At 46.7% G+C, this 24,802-nt stretch overlaps 1 protein-coding gene across 2 annotated transcripts in view; it reads left to right on the top strand.

Moving 5' to 3' along the window:
- The first annotated feature begins 1,755 nt into the window (after positions 1-1,755).
- Positions 1,756-24,802, top strand: part of TEP1 (telomerase associated protein 1) — a 43,000-nt gene continuing 19,953 nt past the window's right edge. For both annotated transcript variants that reach the window (XR_013813392.1, XM_079768273.1), the window contains exons 1-15: positions 1,756-1,877; positions 7,108-7,697; positions 9,452-9,634; positions 9,934-10,068; positions 11,052-11,213; positions 11,845-12,006; positions 12,316-12,390; positions 14,445-14,569; positions 14,786-14,943; positions 18,193-18,302; positions 19,000-19,090; positions 19,302-19,488; positions 23,303-23,471; positions 23,965-24,123; positions 24,308-24,385. Coding sequence is in view for 1 of the 2 variants with exons in the window: in XM_079768273.1 (XP_079624399.1) it covers positions 7,131-7,697; positions 9,452-9,634; positions 9,934-10,068; positions 11,052-11,213; positions 11,845-12,006; positions 12,316-12,390; positions 14,445-14,569; positions 14,786-14,943; positions 18,193-18,302; positions 19,000-19,090; positions 19,302-19,488; positions 23,303-23,471; positions 23,965-24,123; positions 24,308-24,385 (2,361 nt within the window). In the remaining variant the exon portion in view is untranslated. The remainder of the gene's footprint in view (positions 1,878-7,107; positions 7,698-9,451; positions 9,635-9,933; positions 10,069-11,051; positions 11,214-11,844; positions 12,007-12,315; positions 12,391-14,444; positions 14,570-14,785; positions 14,944-18,192; positions 18,303-18,999; positions 19,091-19,301; positions 19,489-23,302; positions 23,472-23,964; positions 24,124-24,307; positions 24,386-24,802) is intronic.

The raw sequence follows: 24,802 nt of genomic DNA on the forward strand, positions 1-24,802 counted from the left end.
CAATTGGACATTGGAGCTCAATGCCACTGATCAACAATTAGGGGTGTAGGATGCATATGGAGATGAAAGTGAATTTAAGAACTTTGAAGTAAGAAAAATAAACTCTAGGAGAGTTACTCCAGTGGGGAACAGAATGTCTCCTCAACTCTGCTACAGTTATTTGATTAGCAACCCCCACTCCCCCTGATTGAATCAATGACAGCAATCTGAATATGTAGGTCTGAAAGAGAGAATTCCTGGCCTAATTTGTATATTACCTCTTTATATATATAGACTAGAGGGCCCAGTGCACAAAATTTCATGCACTCGGGGAGGATCCCTCAGCCCGGCCAGCACCCTCTCACAGTCTGGGAGCCCTCTCCTGTGGGGAGCGGGCCTAAGCCGTCAGTCGGACATCCTTAGCACTGCCACGGAGGTGGGAGAGGCTCCTGCCACCACCGCTGCACTCGCCAGCTGTGAGCCCGGCTTCTGGCTGGGCAGTGCTCCCCCTGTGAAGTGCACTGACCACCAGGGGGCAGCTCCTGCATTGAACATCTGCCTCCTGGTAGTCAGTGCTTGTCATAGCAACCGGTTGTTCCGCTGTTGGGCTGAAACCAGCTCTCCAACATCCCCCGAGGGTTCTCAGATTGCGAGAGGGTGCAGGCCAGGCCAAGGGACCCCACTGGTGTACGATCAGGGCCAAAGAGAGGGATGTGGGAGGTTGGCCAGCCGGGGAGGGAACACGGAGTGCTCCAGGGAGGGACCACGGGAGGGCTCCAGGGCATGTCAGGCCCATCTCGCTCGGCTGGACCCCAGCAACAAGCTAACCTACGGGTTGGAGCATCTGCCCCCTGGTGGTCAGTGCACATCACAGCAAGCAGTTCAGTGGCCTTAGCATATCATTAGCATATTACGCTTTGATTGGTTGAACTGCCAACTGGACGACTGGACACTTAGCATATTAGGCTTTTATTATATAGGATTAGGTCATCTGGGTACCCAGATGGGCTGAGCCCCAAAATGGCGCCAGAACCTAAAGACGGGGAGTCAGAGGTTTTTAAAGGACTCTAGGTGGGCTTTTTCTAGGTGGAGAATTCTCTGTGCAAGTCTGCATCCCGGGAAACTCTGGAGGAGAGAGATAATGGTCTTAGCAGTGGAATGTGGTCTCAGCAAGTGGAATGTCAATTGTGAGGTGCCCTAAAGGTCAGTTCCCAGGGGAGGGAGTATCGATTCAATTGACGGCTTCAGAGAGATTCCTTGTAATCGACAATCTCCTCCAGATGGGCATGGGCTGCTCTCAGCTCACCCTGCCCCAATTAGCCCATATTCTGTCTCCTTTTATTTCTATTTCCACAAAGTAACTTGTGGGTGAATTAAGAGTCCAGCTATCCTTGACACCAGGAAAAAAAGTGTCCAGACAGGAAAGGGACATGCCAAAAATCTTTTTCAAGAAACAGTGTTGGAAGATATGTCACAAGAAAGGAGAGAAAATTTAGCAAAAGAGGGGACCTTGGTAGACGGGGAGCCTGACGGGCAGGAGAAAGGAGGACAAGAAAGGGGGAAAAGGGAGGGGACCAAACCCAGGCCCCCCAAAAGGCTGCAATGTCATCCGGGCATTCGCACCACCAGCCAGGCACCTGCTCTTCCTGCCGGCGACGCCCCGCTCCGCTCGCAGCTCCAGCGGCCGCCCAGCCCAGCCCAGCCCAGCGGCGTCTCCGCCCGCGGCAGTGCCCTCCCCGCGCCGCCCGGCTCCTCCTCCGGCTCCAGTGCCTCTGACCCGCGGAGCCCAGAGCCGGCTCCTGCTTCCTGCTTCGGAGAACGGAGATCCCAGGCAGCCGGCTTCTCCAGCCCGGAGCGGCTCCGGGGACCGCCCGGCTCCGGGGACCGTCCGAGCGCAGGTAAAAGCCGCCCTGGCCCGGCGTCGGGAGCACTGGGCTCGGCACGGAGAGCCGGAGCGAAGGGCCGAGCGCGGCCCAGGCCCGGGTGGGGCGGACGCGGGTGGGTGCGTGTACCGGCTCCTCCCGGCACTCCGGGAGGGTGTGTGCGTGTGTGGAAGGGACAGTGAGGACGGCCCGCGGAAAGCCGGTGGAGAGAGTGCGGGCCAGGGCGGGGCAGGGCGTAGAAGGGACGTGAGAGGGAGGAAGAGGCCGGGTGAGAACGAGTCTCCCTGCTCAGGGCTCCTTGGAAGGAGACAGTAACTGCCACCAACAAGGGAGTTTGAGCGCAGTTTGTCATCACAGGAACCCGGGCGGTGCTTAAACAGGAAAGAATCTCAGACAGCCAACTTTTGTAAAAGTGAGGTGGGTGTTAATGTGTCAACACAAGGTTTCCATGACACACTGAGTGCAGAATGGTGTCTAAAGTATGATCCTCTTTATGTAAAGCAAAGAAAAAAAAGGGGGTGGGGAGAAGAAGCACACACACACACACACACACATATATATATATATACATATATATATATATATATATATATATATATATATATATGTATATATATGTATATGTATATTTGTATAAGCATAGAAAATATCTGCAACTATTCATATAAAACAGCAGCAGTGGTATCCCTGGAGAATGGATCTAGAGATGGGGGTGTGGGGCGGGGACTTTTCATTTGTAGTTTACAGCTGACTCTCCCTGCCCAAATTCCAGGGTGCAAAAAATATTGAACTGTGTTTTTCTGTTAACTTAATTTTTGTTTTGAGACATTATAAAAAACCCTTGAGTTAATTCTGAGATTTCCCCACTCCTTTCCCTGGGGCTTATGTGGTACCAAGATATGAGGGACGTGTACAGGGCACAGAGGCCATCATTCGCGATGTAGTTTGCCCACACTGACGTCCAGTGAGCTATCCGTGTCCTTTCTGGTTCTGGACTGTCTGTCCATTCAGATTTTCTTGGAAGTATTCTACGTTCCTCTCCATAAGCTCTTGCATTTGAGGTTTAACTGATTCATTTAACAACGTACTTATTCCTAAGATACTTAAATGCAAATAGAAGATAACCACTTGTCCAAATAAGTAAATACATTCCAATAGTATAAGATCAAGCATTCTGTCAAGCAGAGGTTCTTAATTTGCATTTAATGGAGATTCTAAGCGATCCATGGATGGACCCTGAAAATTGAGTGCAAAATAGTATATACTCATGTTTTTCTAAGAAAAACTCCATAGCTTTCACCAGATTGTCAAAAGTCTCTGAATCCCACTGATGAGGGTATTGTAGAAACAATAGTGAACAAGGCTACAAGGGTTTTTGTTCTCAGGAATTTATAATCTGGTGGAATGAAAGACAAACCGGCAATTACAAACCAGAGGATATGTTCTATGATAGAGGAGGTACGATGTTGTGAGAACACAGGGCCACCTAAATTAGACTGGCTGGCTCCTTGGAGGAACTATTAAACTGAAGCCTGCTGAGTGAGAGGAAAGTACAGTTAGGCCTGGTAAAGGAAGGGATGGGGAGGGAGTGGTCTTCCTAGAAGGAAGAGTGTTCCAGGTACCTGCCTTTATGTAATCTAGAGTGATTACATAAAGTGGAAACTTAGAGTTAGATGGGAATAACGGTAAGAGATGAGGCTGAAACATGATCAGTGTTAGGGTTGCCGAAGGAGGAATGCATGAGGCCAAAAGAGGTGAAGAATCATGAATTTATTAGGTCATCTGGATACCAGATGGTCTGAGCCCCAAAATGGCGCCAGCAGCCAATGGTGGGGAGTCAGAGGTTTTTAAAGGACTCCAGGTGGGCTTCTTCTGGGCGGAGAATTCTCTGTGCAGGTCCGGATTCTGGGAAACTCCAGAGCGGAGAGATAATGGTCTTAGCAAGTGGAATGTCTATTGTGAAGTGGCCTACAGGTCAGTTCCAAGGGGAGGGGGTGTTGATTCAATTATTTGACCAGACCTAACAATCAGAAGCCAGATTACATGTATGATGCAGGGCATATAAAGGAAAACAAGATAAAGGAACCCTCAGGGAGTTCTATTCTTGTAAGGAGAGAGAGTGAACAAGGAGGCAAATAAGCAAACAAGGTAAAATTTTACCATCTATAATAATAAAAGGGTAATATTCTAATTAGACCTTCTGGGCATCATTATGGACATCCTTCCAGATGAAGTTGGAGCCAGAGCGAAGCCCTGGTGCAGATGCCTGGTGGCGAGGGCTGGAGGGAAGCTGGTGCCAGCAGCCAGGGCAAGGAAGGCCTACTCTTGCATGAGTTTTCGTGCATCGGGCCTCTAGTGATAAAATAAACAAGGCTATGTATTAAACAGTGGCTGGGGTATGTATGAGGGTGCTCCTTTTTTGGAGCGGTGCTCCTTTACTTAAACAGATCTATATACTGGGGTCCACATGGATTGCAGGGTTTTAACAAAGGTGGTGGCAGGCAGAATGAAGAGAACTGGATAGGTTTGAGAGACACTGATAGAGTAGAATCAATAGGATTCAGTAGTTTATTGGATGAAAATAACAATAGATTTTATTTATTGAACACTTACTAAGTGTTGCTGTAAGTGCTTTTTTTTCCCCCTCACTTATTCCTCTAACAACTCTGTGGAGGGAGACATTTATCTCAATTTTGTAGATGAGGAAACTGAGGCACAGAAAGTACAAGGAAGCCCACGGTCCCAAGTAGACTCAAGGTTCCATAAGGATTTAAACTCAAGTCTGTTCCACTCCAAACCTCTGTAAGCAGAGGTGGCAAAGGAGGGGGGATAGATTTGGAGAAGAGGTGGGATTGTGAGAAAGACAATACATTTGAGATCTATGGAGCTTTGCATACCTTTGAGTTACCCAAGTGGAGATGTCCAACAGGCAAGTGGGTAAATGAGTATGAAGCTCAGACGAGACCTAGGTCAAGGAATAAATTTGTGAGTTGCCAGCATAGAAATGTTATTTGGAGCCACAGAATAGGTGAGACTATGTTGGGAAAGTATACAGAATGATTGGCACTCTAAGGAGGATTAACATTCAAGCAGTGGCAGAGAAGGAACCCCCAAGAAGGTCTGGCCAGAGTTGTAAGAGGAAAACCAGGACAGTAGCATCATGGAAGCCAAAAGAAAAGAGAGTTTCAATGAGAGGATCAACAGTCTCATATTGTACTTGAGAGTTGAAGGAAAATAAGTTCCCAGATGTGTCTGTTCTTGTATAACAAGAATTCCACTAGTTACCTAAGAGGACAGCCTTGCAGGAATAGTGGGACAGAATCCCATTTATTTGGTTGAAGAGTGAGTAGGAGGCAAAGAAATTGAAGTGGTGCATGTAGACAGCTTAATCAAAACGTTTGTTTCTGGAGCTAAGAATCCAGAGTCCAAGTTACAAGTGTGGCCCCTGTACTAAGTTGGGATCACGCGTACAGCCCTTGGGCGTCCCTTTACCCCTTCATAAGAAGACATGTCTGTTTTTTTTTTTAGTTTTTTTAAAACAGCAACTTCCTGCTCTTAAGCTTCTGCCTTACCTTTCCCTACTCTTCTCCCTTAGAATACTCCCTCTATTCTCTCTGTAGAATACTCCCTGAATACATCCTATATAATAAAGAGGTAATATACAAATTGACCATCACTCCAACACACAAGATGGCCACCCCATGTGGTCAAAGATGGCCACCACAAGATGGCCGGCAGGGGAGGGCAGTTGGGAGGGACCAGGCCTGCAAGAGAGGGCAGTTGGGGGTGATCAGGCCAGCAGGGGAGGGCAGTTGGGAGGGACCAGGCCTGAAAGGGAGGGCAGTTGGGGGCTATCAGGCCTGCAGGGGAGGGCAGTTAGGGGTGACTGGGCCGGCAGAGGAGTGCAGTTGGGGGCGACCAGGCTGGTAGGAGAGGGCAGTTGGGGGAAACCAGGCCGGCAGGGGAGGGAAGTTGGGGGAGACCGGGCCAGCAGCAGAGGGCAGTTAGGTGACTGGGCTGGCAGGGGAGGGCAGTTAGGGGCAACCAGGCCTGCAGGGGAGGGGAGTTGGGAGCAACCAGGCCTGCAGGGTAGGGGAGTTGGGAGCAACCAGGCCTGCAGTGTAGGGCAGTTGGGGGGGACCAGGCCTGCAGGGGAGGGCAGTTAGGGGCAATCGGCCAGCAGGGGAGCAGTTAGGCATCGATCAGGCTAGCAGGGGAATGGTTAGGGGGTGATCAGGCTGGCAGGCAGGTGAGTGGTTGGTAGCCAGCAGTCCCGGATTGTGAGAGGGATGTCACAGGGATCCCATAGGAATCGGGCCTAAACCAGCATTGGACATCCCCCGAGGGGTCCCAGATTGGAGAGGGTACAGGCTGGGCTGAGGGACACCCCCTCCTCCCCCCGTGTACAAATTTCATGCACTGAGCCTCTAGTCCTATCTAATAATAGAGCAACATGCAAATAAGCATCACTCCGCTACGCCCACGATTGGGCCGGCGGGAGGCTGGGGGGCGGTACTCGGGGTGGCCTCTCAACGGCCAATCGGCCCGGACCCGCCCCCATCAACGTTCACGGGTCGGGGCGGCGCCCGCTCCCGGACCCGCCTCCATGCACTTGCACTGGGGGAGGGCCTGGTCAACAGCCGCCGAAGCTGCTTCAAGGGCCAAAGAGGGAGGCAGTGCCAGACCCCAGCGGCCGCAGCTGCTGCGGGGCCCGGGGAGCCAGGCAGGGCTGGACAGGCAACCTCAGGGTGGGCCTGGGGGTGGGTCCAGTGGTGCAGCTTGACAGCAGACAGCAGGGCCTGTTTGGCAGTAGCTGCTGGCGACCCACAACAGGCAAGTGGGCCTGCAGGCAGCACCCAGCAGGGCCTGCTTGGCTGTTGCCGCGGCGACCCGGGAGCAGACAAGCACAGCTGCAGGCAGCACCCAGCAGGGCTTGCTTGCCCATCGCTATGGTGTGGAGCAGGCAAGCCCCGCAGAGAGCAGAGAACCACAGGGAGCGGGCATATGCCATCAGCAGGACATGCCATGAGGGCTCTCGGATTGGAGAGGGTACAGGTCGGGCTGAGAGACGCCCCCGTGCATGAATTTCATGCACCGGGCCTCTAGTCCTTATAATAAACCCAGTCCTGGAAAAAGAAGTATTGGTTGTTCTCTGCCTTTAGGTCACAGGCATTACCAGGAGTGCTATAGGAAAGAAACACTCCCAGTGCTGCCAAGTGCTCATCACATTTTTCTCTCCATCTAGGATACACTGGTTGGGCTCCAGCCATGGAGAAACTTTATGGGCACGTGTCTGCCCACCCAGACATCCTCTCCTTGGAGAACCGATGCCTGGCCATGCTCCCTGACTTGCAGCTCATGGAGAAATCATGTGGGCATATGTCCACCCGTCTAGACATCCTCTCCTTGGAGAACCAGTGCCTGGCCACACTTCCTGATGTGAAGATCATGGAGAAACCACATGGACATGTGTCTTCCCACCCAGACATCCTTTCCTTGGAAAATCGGTGCCTGGCCACACTTCCTGACATGAAGGTCATGGAGAAACCACATGGACATGTATCTGCCCACCCAGACATTCTCTCCTTGGAGAACCGGTGCCTGGCTACACACTCTATTCTGAAGAGCACTATGTCTGCCAGCTCCTTTCTCCAGTGTGTCCAGACATCTCAGCTGGTGCAAGCTGATCTGTGCAGCCTGGACACCAGTAACCACCTGCTCTCTGAGCCTCCAACCTGGAGGACCCAGTGTTTCTCTGAGGGACCAGGCCCTCTGACCTGCCCCAGAGCCCTGAAATCCATCTCTGCCACCCGGGGAGCTCAGGAAACAGCTTTGGTAATAGCTCTAGGTGCTCGTCTTGACTGCAGCCATGTCTGTTGGATGCTCTAGTCCCTAGCTTTCATGCCACAGCGTCTCTCTTTGAAGTCTCTTCCTGAGGTGCCCTTTACCCCAGGGCTGGCTTCATCAGCATCATTACTCTCATTACATATCTAGTTCAGACATTCTGGACAGTAGAGCAAAAACAGGCCCTGTCCTCAGAAAGCCTCTGCTCAGGAGGAGAGCCATCATGATGTTGCAGTAGCACCGTCAGTCAAGTGCTTTTGAGATCCTTTACAGGCATGAGACACATCTGCTATACCCTCACCCAGTTCCCTGGAGGTGCATGTACAGATACATGTTCACGTATACTCGCATATATGAGCACAGGTCAGAATCAGTATACAAACACACATTCCTCTGGATAGCCTCGGGATTCGGACTGAGGCAAAGACTAATCTGAGCCCTATACTGTCTCTGCCTATTACAAGCACAACCTTGGGCAAGACTCTTAGCCTTTTGAAACTTTAATTTCCTCACATTTATTTATCTATTTTATTTATCTTTCTTATTGAGAGTATTTCAGATGTCCCCCTTTTTCTCCCCATTACCACCCACCATAATTTCCTCACCTTTAAAACAAGATCAATGAAAATCTACCTCATAGGGTTATTGTCAGGATTATAGCTACTGCTATCTTACACTTATTTAGGGCTTTTCAATTTGCCAAGAGTCATACATGCATTATCCCATTTAATCTAAATGACCCCATCAGGTAGCCCTAACCCTACCTGATGAAACCGTTAGAAGGGAATGAGGTAGCTGAGGTTTAAAGGTTAAGGGGGATCCCAAAGTTGCTGGGAGATTGATCAGGGACTGGCCCTTTTTCTTCTGACTCCAAAATGCATTTAAAAAAGAAAAGATTTTTGTTGATTTTTAGAGAGGGAGGAAGGAAGAGGAGAGAGAGAATCATTGATGTAAGAGCAAAAGATCAATCAGCTGCCTCCTGTAAGCCCCCTACTGGGGATTGAGCCCATAACCCCAGGCATGTGCTCTGACCAGAAATCGAACCGGCAACCTTTTGGTGCATGGGGCGATGCCCAACCAACTGAGCCACACTGGCCAGGGTGACTCCAGAATACTTTAATAGCATCATAGGAGGGCTCCTAGGCTGTGACATCAATAAGGAGATGAAAGCAGGTTGATCACGAAGCACCTGAGCAAATGCTCAGAAGGTTGAGCCAAGAAAGATGGTGTGTGTGATAATGAGAGATCCCTATGTCAAGAAGGGAGAGGAGTTGAGGTGCTAGAACAGTGGTTCTCAACCTTCCTAATGCCGCGACCCTTTAATACAGTTCCTTATGTTGTGGTGACCCCCAACCATAAACTTATTTTCGTTGCTACTTCATAACTGTAATTTGGCTACTGTTATGAATCGTAATGTAAATATCTGTGTTTTCCGATGGTCTTAGGCGACCCTGCTAGCGGTTCTCCACTGCTGTAGAGCCTAAGACCATCGGAAAACACAGATATTTACATTATGATTCATTAAAAGTGGCAAAATTACAGTTATGAAGTAGCAACGAAAATAATTTTATGGTTGGGGGTCACCACAACATGAGGAACTGTATTAAAGGGTCGCGGCATTAGAAAGGTTGAGAACCATTGTGCTAGAAGATAAATGTGGACACTTCCTATCCCTGGGAGCTGCCTTCAAATCTACTAGTATCTATGTTTGAGAGACTGTGATTAATAATTGCCACTATCCCCAGGGTCATTGGTCCTCTTCAGAAGAGAAAAAGCCAGGAGAGAAGAAATGGACAGAGGCTCAAATGCCTTTTTACAGTCTAAGCTTGGGAGAGGAGGAGGAGGTGGAGGAACTGGCCTTGAAGCTCACCCCTGGAGACTCTGAGTCTTGGTCTGAGCCCACTGACCAGGTCCTTCAGGAGAAGAAGGTAAAAGTTCCAGTGTGGGAAAGAGGTTGATGGTGGTGGAGGGAAGGATGTGGGGAGGGTGGGAGGAGTAGTGCCCAAAGACTGAACCAGATCCCTTTCACTGATGGAGGGGAGGGAGGGGGCATCACCCAGCTCTTATTTCTCACCTCCTAATCCCCTTTCCAACCTCTTGGTTGAAAAAACATCTTCTGAATCTGGGATCCATTTTCTCTGTCCATGATTTTGTAGGTTGGCCTGAGGGATGCTTAAGTTGGTCCTTATTACCTCTTTCCTCCTTCCTTACCTCTCTCAATTCCCAGATGGCTCTAATGAGCTTGTTGTGCTCCACTGTGGCATCAAAGGTAAACATGAAAGATGCAGCCAACCCTACCAAGACTGCCCTCCTGGAAATCTGTAGTGAACTTGCCCCCTTGGAGCCTGAGTTTATCCTCAAGGTATTGTGGTGTGAGAGAGTGGATGGGTGGCTACATCCCTGATGCTCAGCTGCTGCTTGGAAAGCTGGGAGCTAGAGAATGTGCTTATGGTGTGTGAGGGGGATGGTGACCAGCTTTGTGCTGTTGGTGGAGGGAGCTTCACTTAGGAAGTGAATATGATCTCTGGGTGAGTCTGTGGCCTGGTCCCTAGGGTTCTTTGAGGAGTGGAGAAGATGGGATTGGGAAGGAGTATGCTAGGGAAGGGAAGTACACAGGCTTAAGTATACAGTGTCTTTTCTTTTTTAAAAAAATTATTTTATTGATATTTTACAGAGAGGAAGGGAGAGGGATAGAGAGTTAGAAACATCGATGAGAGAGAAACATCGATCAGCTGCCTCCTGCACACCTCCTACTGGGGGTGCCCTTGACTGGAATCAAACCTGGGAACTTTCAGTCTGCAGGCCGATGCCCTATCCACTGAGCCAAACTGGTTAGGGCGAGTATACAGTGTCTTGAGGGTCATACCAACAGAATGAAACATGATCTGGCTCTTAAGGAGCTTATGGTACTGTTAGGTCAGCAAAACACTCCCAAATATGTAAATGCAAATGGCACAGTAGATAAGTGACTGTTTCAGAAGTAGAAAAGGGTGGAGGATATTTTTGATGAGACTTTGGAAGATGTCAGGTTTAATCAGCACTTTGAACCCAGGGTAAGTCTTTGATAGATGTTGAAGGTGGGAGGTCTTCCAAAGAGGGAAAGGGCCTGGTTGATGCGGGAGGTGATCCATAGACCTAGAAGAAGACATGCTGCAAAGGCAGAAATGGACTAAATTACAGAGGATTTAGGATGCAAAGCTCAGAAGTTGAACTTGATATTTCATAGACAGTCTGGAGGGATCAGGAAAGGTTTTATGCAGGTAGATTAGATATGCAAGTTAGTTTAGGGCATGAGGTTCTGGGAGAAGTGGCCAAGATGCTAACTCTCCCCACCCTGCACCCTAGGCATCTCTGTATGCCAGGCAGCAGCTGAACATCAGGGATGTAGCCAACCAAGTCTTGGCCATTGCTGCCTTCTTGCCAGTCTGCCGCCCCCACCTGCGACGATATTTCTGCGCTATTGTCCATCTGCCTTCTGATTGGATTCAGGTAGCCGAGTTTTACCAGGTATGGCACTCACTTCCCTGAACTTTGGCCTTCACGTAGGTTCCTCTCTTTTGCTCATTGCATCCCTGGAGAAAATTCTCGGACAGTTTGGCCTCCCCTCTGCTGCCCTCAACCTTAGTGCCCAGACAGGACAGCATCTCCCTCTACCAGGCTGGGTTGCCCAACAGGGAGAATATGATTGAGAAGGGCTGGATCACAGTTTAAGAAAAAATTGGTCTTATTCTGGACCTTGTATTTACAATGAAGAAAATGAGGCCCATGGAAGTCTGTTGACTAGCCCAGTACCCTAGAAATTGTCATTTTAGAGCTGGGGTAGGGAACATCTGGCCTGCGGGCCATATAAGATCTAGGAAATCATTTGGTCTGGCCCTGCCAAGGCACTAAGGATGAGTTAATTAAATGTTTGACCAAATATAGCAAGCTAATTTTTAAATTGTTAATTTTGTATGGCCTGAGAATGATGTTATAAATATCCAAATGGCCCTTGGCAGAAAAACGGTTTCCCACCCTTGCTTTAGAGCGTGGGCTGAGAACTTGCTCCCTATTCTCATTTAACCCTGTGATGGGTCTTGTTTTGTTTTGGAGGGATTGTTTGGGTCTTACTCCTGATGGTCTCTCCTCTCTCTGGCAGGGCCTGGCTGAAGGAGAGGAGGACAAGCTGGTGCCCCTGCCTGCCTGCCTGCGTGCTGCTATGACTGACAAATTCACCCAGTTTGATGAGTACCAGCTGGCCAAGTACAACCCTCGGAAGCACCGGGCCAAGAGACGCCCCCATCGACCCCCCCGGCCTCCAGTTAGTCCCTATCTCAGCTCTGGTCATTCACAGCCCAGGTCCCTTTTCTCTGGAAAGGGAGGGACGAAGGAACAAGCTGATCCAGGGGGATCCCACACTAAGTGTCTGGCATGTTCTTACGATCAGGAACAAATAGTCTGAAAAATGCAGAGGAGCCGGGTAGAGCTCAGGAGTCAGAGAAGGCAGGGCCTGCCTCTTTCCTAGCTGGCTTCCTTTTGGATAGAGATGGGCCTTTGGGGCTATTGAAATGGATCTCTTCAGGGACAACCTCCATTTCCCTTTTTGAAACCGCTTCTCCTGTCCCTACAGAAGACGAAGTATCCATTTCCTAAGACACAGAAATATTCGCCAATGTTTAATCTTCTTAAAGATGAACAGGAGAAGGTGAGTGCCTTGTTCTGGGGTTCTATATGTGCAGTAGAGGCCTGGTGCACGAAATTTGTGCACTGGGGGGTGTCCCTCAGCCCAGCCTGCACCCTCTCCAATCTGGGACATCCCCCGACGGGATCAGGCCTAAACCGGCAGTCGGACATCCCTCTAACAGTCCGGGACTGCTGGCTCCCAACCGCTTACCTGCCTGCCTACCTGATTGCCCCTAACCGCTTCTGCCTGCTAGCCTGATCACCCCTAACCACTCCCCTGCCGGCCTGATTGACACCTAACTGCTCCCCTGCCAGCCCGATCACCCCCAACTGCCCTTCCCTGCTGGCCTGATTGTCCCCAACTGCCCTCCCCTGCCAGCTTGCTTGCCCCCAACTGCCCTCCCCTGCTGGCCTGGTTGCCCCCAACTGCCCTCCCCTGTCAGCCTGATGTCCCCCAACTGCCCTACCCTGATCTTGTGATGACATGGGGGTGGCCATCTTGTGGTGGCCATCTTGTGATGATGTGAGGGCGGCCATCTTGTGGCAGCCATCTTGTGATGACATGGGGGTGGCCATCTTGTGATGACACAAGGGCGAGACGCCACCTAGGCTTTTATTAGTATAGATGAACAATCTTCTCAGCTGATAATTAGAAATGGAATTCCATTTGGTTTAGAAATATGAATAGAGGGTATGGTAGGTGCAGGCCAATTTCCTACCTGGGGAATTCTCAGCTGTGATTATGGGATCAGGTTTGTAGAGCACTGGGAAATGCTCTTTATAGATATAGATCTTTATTGCTTTCAGAGAGGAAGGGAGAGGGAGAGAGAGATAGAAACATCGGTGATGAGAGAGAATCATTGATCGGCTGCCTCCTGCACACCCCCTACTGGGATCGAGCCCACAACCTGGGTATGTGCCCTTGGCCAGAATCAAACCTGGGACCCCTCAGTCCACAGGCTTGATGCTCTATCTACTGAGCCAAACCGGCTAGGGCTTTGCCCCCATTTCTTATTTTTTTCTCTAAAACTTGGATTTAATATCTGTTTAGTTTCATTACAGTCTTTTTAAAATTTGATTACTAATACTTGATCACAAGTAAAGCAATAAATTACAGAAATTTCCCCCCCATTTCTTTAATGACTGGTGGCATGTCCAGCTGGATAAATGAGTTAAAGATATGAAATGTTTACCTTCCATGGGAATTTTTAAAAACAAACCAAACCATTTTTTTAATTTGCATTAATGACAAATAAGGCATTGCACTTAGTGGTTAAGAGCATAAAATCTGGATTCTGACCTGGGTGTGAATCCCTCCACCACCAGCACTGCTGGCTACCTGACTTTGGCCAAATGATTTGCCCTCTCTTGCCTCAGTTTCCTCAGATATAAAATGGGGATTATAATAGTACCTACTTCATTGGGGTTTTGTGAGGATTAAATCAGTTATTGTATTTCCAGTATTTCTAACAACACCTGGCCCTGAATAAATGTGAGCTACCACCACCATCATCTTTGGAATAGATTATTAGGAAGATGTAAGCATTATAAGAAAATACATTCTCAGTCGGTCAGCTGATCTTTTCTCTTCATCCTATTAATACATTCCAAACTTAGCTCTTCCACCATAGAAGATTCTGTAAAGCAACTTCTTTCAGTTTTTTGTTTTTTTTTTAACTCCTCACAGCCTGCATTATTCTGATGTCTCCTCCTGGTCCAAGTCTCAGTGATTTAAATAAGAGCCCTTTTTCTCTTTCCTCCCTTGGAGAACAAGGTATCCTCTGTTCATCCTACCTCCATTTTGCTATTCACAAGTCAATCACTCCATTTTACCATTAATAGTTCAATATTATGTAAATAAAACATGGTGATCCCAAAACACTGTTATATTATGCTTACCATAGGAGTTCTTGTTGATAGAGATTTTTACCCCTTATTCCTACTCTTTGCCCAAATCTGCTTTTGGGAAAGAAATGATCTCATAGGTATAGGATGGTCTTAGGTTCTGCTTTCTGAAGAAAGTGACCATGGTCATAGATTAAATGACCCCAGTGGGATTTGGGGATATTTCCACAGTTTGAGAAGTCTTACAATGCAGTGCCAGAAAGAAAGAAGCCACCAAGGTTCACCCTGAAGAAGTTGGTACAGCGACTGCACATCCAGGAGCCTGCCCAGCACGTGCATGCCTTGCTAGGCTACAGGTGGGAAGATACACTCCGAACATACATTCCATGTGGGAAACCCCATGACTCTTCTACATTCATGGCCCCAATCCCTGTATTTCTGACCCCAGCAACATTAGTTTGGGCAGATGTGGCCTGAAAACATGACTGACTAGCGTTGACTGGCTCACCTTTCCTTTCCTGAGTTATTTTCAGCTGGCTTTGAAATGATAAGCTTTTCCTCTTCCGTTCCAGATACCCCTCCAACCTGCAGGCCTTTTCTCGAAGTCGCCTCCCCGGGCCATGGGATTCTTGCAGAGCTGGGAAGCGGATGAAGCTATCTCAGCCTGAGACCTGGGAGCGGGAGCTGAGCTTGCGGGGGAACAAAGCTTCCGTCTGGGAGGAACTCATTGGTACAGTAACCTTGACCATCACACCCTCTTCTGCTCTTCCCGGTTTATGCCTCTCCATTTTAGACTAGAGGATTTCCATGACATGATGCAGTTATTCTATTGCTTGGTAGTTGTGTCACTAAAAATTATTGGACTTATAAGGTCTGCCATCGACCACACCCAAGTGGACAGGGGTGCCTGCTTTGAGTAACATTGCAATTGTAGATAGATCATTATTCCAGATGTGGTTAGGTCTTTATCAACACATGACAAAAGTGGTAACTTCTCTCTGATTTCACTTGTATCCATATCTGTGTAATTCATTCAAATAAGATAGAACTTTCTGGCACGTGGCATAGTAGAATCTCCACAGGAATTCATATTTAGAACATGGAATTTTAGGTAATTTGCCCATATTGAGTTAAAAAACTTCAAATCAGGGAGGACCAAATTACTCTCAATCTTCTCTTTCTGTTTTTAAATTTTTGACTATAGGAGGTTCTTTCTATTCCATTTTGGTTTCTTTTATTTCCTCTTTCATCTTTGACAATTTATTCACTTATTTATTTATTTATTTAAAATATATTTTATTAATTTTTTTTTTTTTTTTTTACAGAGAGGAAGGGAGAGGGATAGAGAGCTAGAAACATCGATGAGAGAGAAACATCGACCAGCTGCCTCCTACACAACCCCACTGGGGATGTGCCCGCAACCAATGTACATGCCCTTGACCGGAATTGAACCTGGGACCCTTCAGTCCGCAGACCGACGCTCTATCCACTGAGCCAAACCGGTTTTGGCTCATCTTTGACAATTTAAAGTCAACTTCCTTCTGTTGAGAAATATCTAATTAGACCTTTTATCTGCTTGAGTTTTGTAGACTTCACATTGTAGAGCCTTGGGAGCCCAAGTTGGCTTTTACCTTATTTCTCTGTGGGCTGCTGTTTATAGATTATGCTCAGGGAAGCCCGAACTGCTCAGCTGCTAGCACTCCACTCACTTTGTGGTTGTCACAATCACATGTTCCACACAAATGCACACACTTGCCTGGCAACCTCTTCCCCAGTCTTGATTCAACTTTGGGTGGAGTAGAATAAAGAAGCCTGGATGGCAGCCAGTATATGTAGATGACTCTTGTATGCATCATCCCCACTTCCTCTCTCTGCCCCTGAAAACCAAAACTGTGGCAATATTCTTGGTTGAGACAAATGTCCATAGTCTAACCCACTGGACTCCAGACTTTTTTTTTTTAATTATATATTACAAAACAAATTTTGGGATACAGCAGAATATGTATATATACAGAATGGGGAAAAGTAGGTTTATAGTTGTAAGTACGAAAAAGTTTATTCTTGTGTTATTATTTATTAATTATTGTATTATTTTCCATATGAACAACTGTAAACCTACTTTTTCCCTACCCTGTATTTATAAAAATTTCATATATATGTTAATAAATTAATGTACTTAAAAATATAGAAAATATAATTATTTTAATATAGGTATGAAAGTAAATATAAGTAAATAAAAGAAAATATTAAAATATATAAACATAAATATAAAATATAAGATAAAATGTATGCCCTAACTGGTTTGGCTCAGTGGCTAGAGCGTCGGCCTGCGGACTGAGAGGTCCCAGGTTCGATTCTGGTCAGGGGCATGTACCTTGGTTGCGGGCACATCCCCAGTAGGAGGTGTGCAGAAGGCAGCTGATCGATGTTTCTCTCCCATCGATGTTTCTGACTCTCTATCCCTCTCCCTTCATCCCTGTGGAGAATCAATAAAATATATATTTTTTAAAAAGATAAAATGTAATTAGATATACAGACCCCTCTTTGAAGACCACTGGTTCATTAACTTATGAACAATTTCACTGGAATGAAACAGCAAATTTCCCAATTTATAGGATAAATACTCAGTTTATTTTCTAGAGTCATAAATATGATATTGACTTAAGTTCTTATATCTAGAAGACCTTTCATACATAACAGTTGAGAAAACATGACTTTACAAAGGATACAATAGTTCATCAGCTATCACACATCACTTATACTGTGTACACACCCTCCTCTTTCCATTCTCCTGATGAAAGCTGCTGAGAAATGCAGACTAGAGCATGGGATGTGGGTTTGGGGCCGACAGACCTGGTCTCTAAAGTGGGGGCACCCAGGTAAAATAGGAAGTGACAGAGGTGAAATTCTGTCTGCTTAATCAGATTGCACAAGTTTCCCAGAAAACTTAAAAGGATCAAGAAGACTATTTGAAATAGGGGTTTGCATTCACTATCATGATGATGAACCTTATCTTAAGTGTATATTGTGCCTTGAAATATTAACTAATGATAGTACTACATGAATATAATTTATTAATAAACAAACTTACACCAGGATATTTCTCTTTTAGCCATCTAAAAAGTTTGTAAATCATTACTCTTTTTTAAAAAAATTTATCTTTAGCCCTAGCCAGTTTGGCTCAGTGGATAGAGCGTCGGTCTGCGGACTGAAGGGTCCCGGGTTTGATTCCGGTCAAGGGCATGTACCTTGATTGCGGGCACATCCCCAGTAGGGGGTGGGCAGGAGGCAGCTGATCGACGTTTCTCTCTCATCGATGTTTCTAACTCTCTATCTCTCTCCCTTCCTCTCTGTAAAAAATCAATAAAATATATTTTTTAAAAATGTATCTTTATTGTTGAAAATATTACAGATGTTCCCCTTTTTCCCCCATTGACCCCCTCCACCCTGAACTCCACCCCCAGGCCTTCACCACACTATTGTCTGTGTCCATTGGTTATGCATATATACATATAAATTCTTTGGCTAATCTCTCCCCACCCACCCACCTACCCCTGCCTTCCCTCTGAGATTCATCAGTCTGTTCCATGCTTCTGTGTCTCTGGATCTTTTTTGTTCATCAGTTTATTTTGTTCATTAGGGAAATCACTACTTTTGATTAGAGAATATATTTTGCCAGTTGAGCCCAGTTTCAGGGCTGGAGCCAAAAGACAAAGTGATAGCATAAGTTGTTTATTGAAACAGCTGTCCCATAAACAGTGTTGTATAAATTTTGCTCCAAACTTCAGGCCAACCGTGTTTGTTTTTTTCTTTGTGGACCTTTAAATCATTTTGAGTAGGATAGATCATATGTTAATACCTCATTCCCTCCATCCTGAATTTTCTACATCTTCTGAACTTCTTGTTCTGATTTCTGACCTCTCTCACTTATCCTTTGTTTCCTTTTCTCACCCCTGCCCGACCTTCTGACCTTCTGCAGACAATGGGAAGCTTCCCTTCATGGCCATGCTTCGGAATCTGTGCAACCTGCTGCGGGTTGGGATCAGTGCCCGCCACCACGAGCTTGTACTGCAGAGACTCCAGCAAGCGGTATTTGTGAGGGGCAGGGAGCCGGAAGGTGGGTGTGGAGATGCTGTTGCAGTTTTGGGAACTGGGCTTTTTTCTTAGTGGCTGGGAAAGGTCATGGCCGCCAAGCTATTTCCATGTGGGCAGGTAAGGGGATACAGATAGGATGGGGGAGATAGGTCTGGGGTTCATCAACCCTTTGAGAAATTAGAGTATAAGAACTTTCCTTTTGCTCTGGCTGGGTAGCTCAGTTGGTTAGAGCATTGTCCTGATGTGCCAAGGTTGAGGGTTCAATCTCTGGTCAGCGCACATACAAGAAGCAATCAATGAATGCATAAATAAGTGGAAAAACAAATGGATGCTTCTCTCTCTCTTACTTCCTCTCTCTCTACAATCAATAAATTAAAGAAAAAATAACTTTCCTTTTTGTTTTCTGCTCTACCAGGAGGAGGCACTCCTGTGATTTAACTGACTTCAGAAGGAGTCTGATATAAAACACAGAGCTCCTTCTGTTACTTCCTCTCCTTTCTCCTTTCCTTCTTCTCATATTCTCACATAGACTTCCATTTTCCTTTAATCTCCTCCCCCTTTCTCTGCATCTCGCCTCTAGTATTCATCTTGTCTTTCCTCACCTTCCCACAAATCTAGAGCGGTTATCTCAAATTCCTGGTCCCTTGGCCCCTAATGCCTCCCGTACTCAGACCCTTCCCTTGCTTTACAGAAGTCCGTGATCCACAGTCGGCAGTTTCCGTTCAGATTTCTTAATGCCCATGATTCCATCAATGACCTTGAGGCTCAGCTAAAAAATAAAGGTATGATCTCTTCTTCCGACTCCTGTTTGTCTCTCATGTCTGAGAATAGATGGAGCAGCAGCACTGGTGTTTTTCAGCCTCAGGGTCTGGGGTGGGCAGAGGTCAGATGCTTGCCAGCCTCCAGGGCTGGGATGCAGGACAAATATTGATGGGAAGACAAGGTGAGAGAAGAGAAGCTGCCTGACTCAGGTCCTTACCTGTTGCCACACAGAATTGCCATTTCCTTCCAACACACAACTGATGAGGCGGATAATGATTAGACACTCAAGAAATGTCCAGAGACGGGACTATAAAAGGGAACTTCAAAACCTAAATCGTCAGAAACTTCGGGCAGCAATGATGGTGCCTGTGTTTTATGAGCAACTCAAGCGGGAGCAGCTGAGAGTACACAGGATCAGGTAGGGGTGTGTGTGTGTGTGTGTGTGTGTGTGTGTGTGTGTGTGTGTGATGTGGAAGCAAAGGATGGGCAACAAAAGGTACCTTAACAAGGCTTGGGAGTCATCTGGGAACTCCAACTTTTATTTTTTAAAGACATGCTTGTCAGTCATCCCAGTGGCTTAGACTTGTCTGATTCCAATCGTCTCTTGCACAGGAAAACATACCTTTAACATTGTCCTATACAGATATCATGAAACAAAACCTATTCTTGTGATTGTTTCATTGGTTTCTATGGATTCTGTGAGTCTGTGTAGCATCTCCCTTTCTCCTGTGGGTGCTAGGGTCTTCTCTGCTTCTGCTCTGGTTCAGGTTTCTTTCTTTTTCTTCTCTGTGGCATCTGTTTTTCTTTTTGTTTCTCTCTCTCTCTGTATTTTCTGACCACTTCACTTTTCTTTTTCTTTTGACACGTATATTGTTATCATCAAGCAGGCTCAAATGCAGACATGAAATCTGTCCTAAGTCCCAGCACCCTGTCCTTTCAGATGCTTCAACAGTATCTTCATTCATTTTCATTCAAGGCAAAGGCAGGGATCATCTGACTTTTTGGTAGAACTTGGTGGCCAGGAATATCCTGAATCAGTGACCAGTGGTTGAACACGGTTCATTAAGTATCAAGCCTAGCGTACAGTCCAAACAGTATACCTTTGCTGGCCATTAAGGTAGCCACTAGCCACATGTGGCTTTTGAGCACTTGAAATGAAATGTGGCTTGTTGGAACTGAGATGTGCTGGGTTTTGAGGACAGTATGAAAAAAGGATATAAAATATCTTATTCATAATTTTTGTATTAATTGAATGTCGAAATCAAAATATTTTAATTTAATTAACTATAATTTAATTTTATTGGATAATACTGGTAGAAACTACTGACTTCTATAGATTTAAAAATTATTATGAAAAAAATTAAACATCTACACAAGTAATGAGAATAGTATAATGGATTCTATAGAACTGTTAGTCATATTCAGTGATTATCTACATTTTACCACACTTCCTTTCCTGACCCCTCTCTTCTTTTTCTTTTTCCTATTTTTGAAGATGATTTTAAAAACAAATGCCAAATAATATGATGCATTTTATTTCACCCCTCTGTACTTGTCATGTATCTCTTAAAGCAGACATTTTCTTATATAATCAGAGTGTCATTAATATACTTAACAAAATTGAAAAAAATTTCTTGGTATTATCATTTACTAGAGGCCCGGTGCATGAAATTCATGCACAGGGGTGGGGGTGTCCCTCAACCCGGCCTGCACCCTCTCCAATCTGGGACCCCTTGGGAGATGTCCGACTGCCAGTTTAGGCTTGATCCTGGGATCAGGCCTAAACCAGCAGTTGGACATCCCTCTCACAATCCAGGACCACTGGCTCCTAACCACTCACCTGCCTGCCAGCCTGATTGCCCCCTAACTGCTCTCCTGCCAACCTGATTGATGCCTTACTGCTTCCCTGCTGACCCGATCACCCACAACTGCCCTCCACTGCTGGCCCAATCGCCCACAACTGCCCCCCACTGGCTCAGTGGCCCTGAACTGCCCTCCCCTACTGGCCCAATCGCCCCCAACTGCCCTCCCCTGTCGGCCCAATTGCCCCCAACTGCCCTCCCCTGCCAGTCCGATGGCCCCGAACTGCCCTCCCCTGCCATGACCTGCCTCTTCTGCCGGGACCCGCCTCCTCCCCGTGAGGCGGCGGAGACGCTGGGACTGGCCTCCGCTGCGCGGCATAGAGCCATGGGACCCCCAGGCCTCACTGTGCAGAGCGGCCACCAGGCCCTGCCTCCCCTGTGCGTGCAGCCATCTTGTGATGACCTCGCACAAGGGCATCATGCGAGGGTGTCGCATGAGGGCGTGATGCCACCGAGGCTTTTATTATATAGAATAGAAAGTTCCAACATTGGGAGAGCAATGAAATGAATGATAGTAGATCCATGTGGCAGAGTTATAGTGTGACCAATAAAAAATGGTATTTTCACACAAAAAAATGTAATGCCAAAATGCTCGTGATGTTAATATAAATTTTAAAAAGAAGATAGCAAATTGTATACAGATATGGTTTTATGTAAAACTAGAGGCCCAGTACACGAGATTCGTGCACTCAGTGGGGTTCCTAAACCCAGCATGTGCCCTCTTGCAGTCTGGTAGCCCTCAGGGGATGTCTGACTGATGGCTTAGGCTCCTAAGCTGTCAGTCGGACATCCTTAGCACTGCTGTGGAGGAGGAAGAGAATCCTGCCACCACTGCTGTGCTTGCCAGCCATGAGCCCGGCTTCTGGACTTCTGGCTGAGTGGCGCTCTCCTTGTGGGAGCGCACTGACCACCAGGTGCAGCTCCTGTGTTGAGCGTCTGCCCCCTGGTGGTCAGTGTGCATCATAGCGACTGGTAGTTCTGCTGTTCGGTCGATTTGCATATTACCCTTTTACTATATAGGATTATCTAATATAATATTAAAAATTTTAACTTGTCTCAAAAATATTTCACAGCTTTATTCAAATCAGGACCCAAACAAGGCATACACATTACATTTGGTTATTAATTCTCTTAAATCTCTTTTGTTTTCATGTCATGACTTGCTGTAGAAACCAGGTTCAGGGGCCCCACAGAATGTCCCACATTCTAGATTCTTCTACTTCCTCGTGATGTCATCTAACTTGTTCCTCTATTGCATGCACCCTGGCCATTAACTCCAAAGGCTTGAATAATTCAGATTTAACTTTTTTTCTTATAAGACTATTTCATAGGTGATTCTTTGTACACTATAATAAGACCATTAGACTTAAAAAAAAAAAAAAAAAAGGAAAAGTCCTGGCCAGTGTGGCTCAGTTGGTTGAGGGTTATCCCATGCACCAAGAGGTCCCTGGTTCGATTCCTGGTCAGGGCACATGCCCAGGTTGCAGGCTCGATCCCCAGTAGGGGGTGTGCAGGAGGCAACTGATCGATGTTTCTCTCTCACATCAATGTTTCTCTCTCTTTCTCTCCCTCTCCCTTTCTGTTTCTCTGAAATCAATAAAAAACATATTTTTTTAAAAAAAGTAAAAAAAAAAAAAAAAAAGAGACTATCAGTCTTTTTTTGCTTCCTAATAGGATACAGGATCTGGAGGCACAAAAAGTCTGGTGGTCCCAGTCATAGTGATGCTAAGATGCTAAGATTGATCAGTGCTCTTAGGTGATGACAGCCTGATCTCTCCACTATAAAGTTAATGGTTCATGCATTGATGATCTTTGCCTGAACCAATGGTTTCATTAGCAGTTGCAGATGGAGGTTTTCTGTCATTCCTCATATTTATCAGTTGGAATTCTAAAAAGAACTTGCCTCATCAACTAAAGGTATTTAGTTACCCTGTAATAGCGATTGTATTGGAAAGGTGGAATGAATGCTCAATTCTTTCCTCTTTAACTGCCAGTTTGCAGAGTAAGGAAGTAGTATTTGTTCTTTAAAACACAATAAAAAATATGTAGCAGTTAAATCTTGCCTCGTGAAGCAAGTATGGATTGACGTGTTAAGCGTGGCAAGTGAGTTCAGAGAATGGGCCTGCAGATGACTTCTCTCCTGCCATGAGAATGGATTAGGAGAGTCCTGTAGCATTCGAGCAAAGGGAAGCTCTGTCCCTGTCTTCTCTCCTGGCAGTGGAGGCAGGCTCTGGAAGGTGGCGGGGGCCGGGGGGCGGGCAGGGTGGGAAACTCAACACGTAAGTGGCCAGTTCTCATCTTCCCATCTGCCTTAAAGTGACAAACAGAGAAGCTCCTGAGTCCTTGTGTCTGTGCCTTTCCTGTCTGCAGGCAGTGGAAATATGACAGTGAAATGCTGGCTCGATATCGACAGGCCCTGGAGACAGCTGTGAACCTCTCCGTGAAGCACAGCCTGCCCCCGCTGCCGGGCCGCACCCTGCTGGTCTATCTGACAGATGCTGATGCGGACAAGATCTGTCCCAAGAGCAACCCAGAAGGGGTAAAAAAAAAATTAAAAAACAGGAGGTTGTTAGGATGCTGGGGCTCCCGAGAGGTATCCTGTGTGCAGACCTGGTTCTCACAAGCAAACATGCATAAGCAAGCAAGCAACTGAAAGAAATGACTTGCATTTGCTTCCCAGTGCCAGACGTTGGTCCCTGGGGACAGTTCCTAGAACGTGATCTCAAGCCTGGTCGTGGATTATAATTCCAACATTTCACAATTAGCTGGTACATAATCTTTTTCTAAATTTCTGCCACCAAAATATTCACTTTACCTCCCTACATCCGAGAACTGATTCTGGGCAGGGGTCCTGGCCTCTCTCCACTTTCTTCCTGGGCAGCTCTTCCTGAGGGCTGCTGAAGGTCCCCTCCTGACCTGGGGATTTGTCTCTTTCCCCAAGCAGTGGAGGTGTTGGGCCTTCAGGGCTGGATAGACAAGAGTAGTTTTAAAAGTAGGGGAGCCTTATTTCACCCCGACGCTTGTCCCATCAGCCCCCCTTGAACTACGTGTTGCTGTTGATGGGCATGATGGTTGCGCGGGCGGAGCACGCGGATCTCTTGCTGTGCGGAAGAGGTGCGCTGAAGCCTGCGGTGGTTAAGGCGGAAGATGGGATCCTGAAGACTGCCCTCGAACTCCAGGCTCAAGTCCAGGTCAGCCACCCACCCCTGCCCTGCAAAAATATGTGAATGGTCACAGGCCTGGGAACAGCCTGCAAAGCTGAGAAAGGCTTGTACTAGTAAATGCAGTTCGGAAGATTTCCCAAGCAGACTATGGTGTTTGTTGCTTACTGATCAGCTCCCAGGCAACCACATAACATGAGCCTTTTTCCTTCAGGAGTTAGATGGAGGCTATGAATGGTCCCTGCATACTTTGGGGAAATACCTGCTGTCTCTGGCTGCACAGAGGGTTCCTGTGAGTACTGCCCAGTCTCTGAGAAACCTTTCCCTCCCCCACATTTCCCTCCACAACTGATGCATCTCACTCCTCAAAGCTACCTTTCAAACTAAGTGCAGTACCCAGATCGGCTCCCTGCTGGCTGCAACTTCCTAACCAGTGGTATGCTGGTAATATATAGCAACCAGCAATCTGGGAAAATAAGTCTTGGTTAGTAGCATTTGCTAATTTCCATGGTGTAAATTTTCCTTCCATGGCTGATTTCAAGATATCAGTGAACTCAGAGTTGGGAAGAGATGGTAAGTATCACACTATTGTGTAATTCTCCACAATACAGATAAAGTACATGTGAGTAAGATCAAGACTACACAATGGTAAGATGTAATAAAATAATTAGGAAGTGATATGTTTTTATTTATTACCTTTGTTTTTAAT

This window comes from Cnephaeus nilssonii (genome assembly GCF_951640355.1).
Source record: "Cnephaeus nilssonii genome assembly, chromosome: 4".
Lineage (NCBI taxonomy): Eukaryota > Metazoa > Chordata > Mammalia > Chiroptera > Vespertilionidae > Cnephaeus > Cnephaeus nilssonii.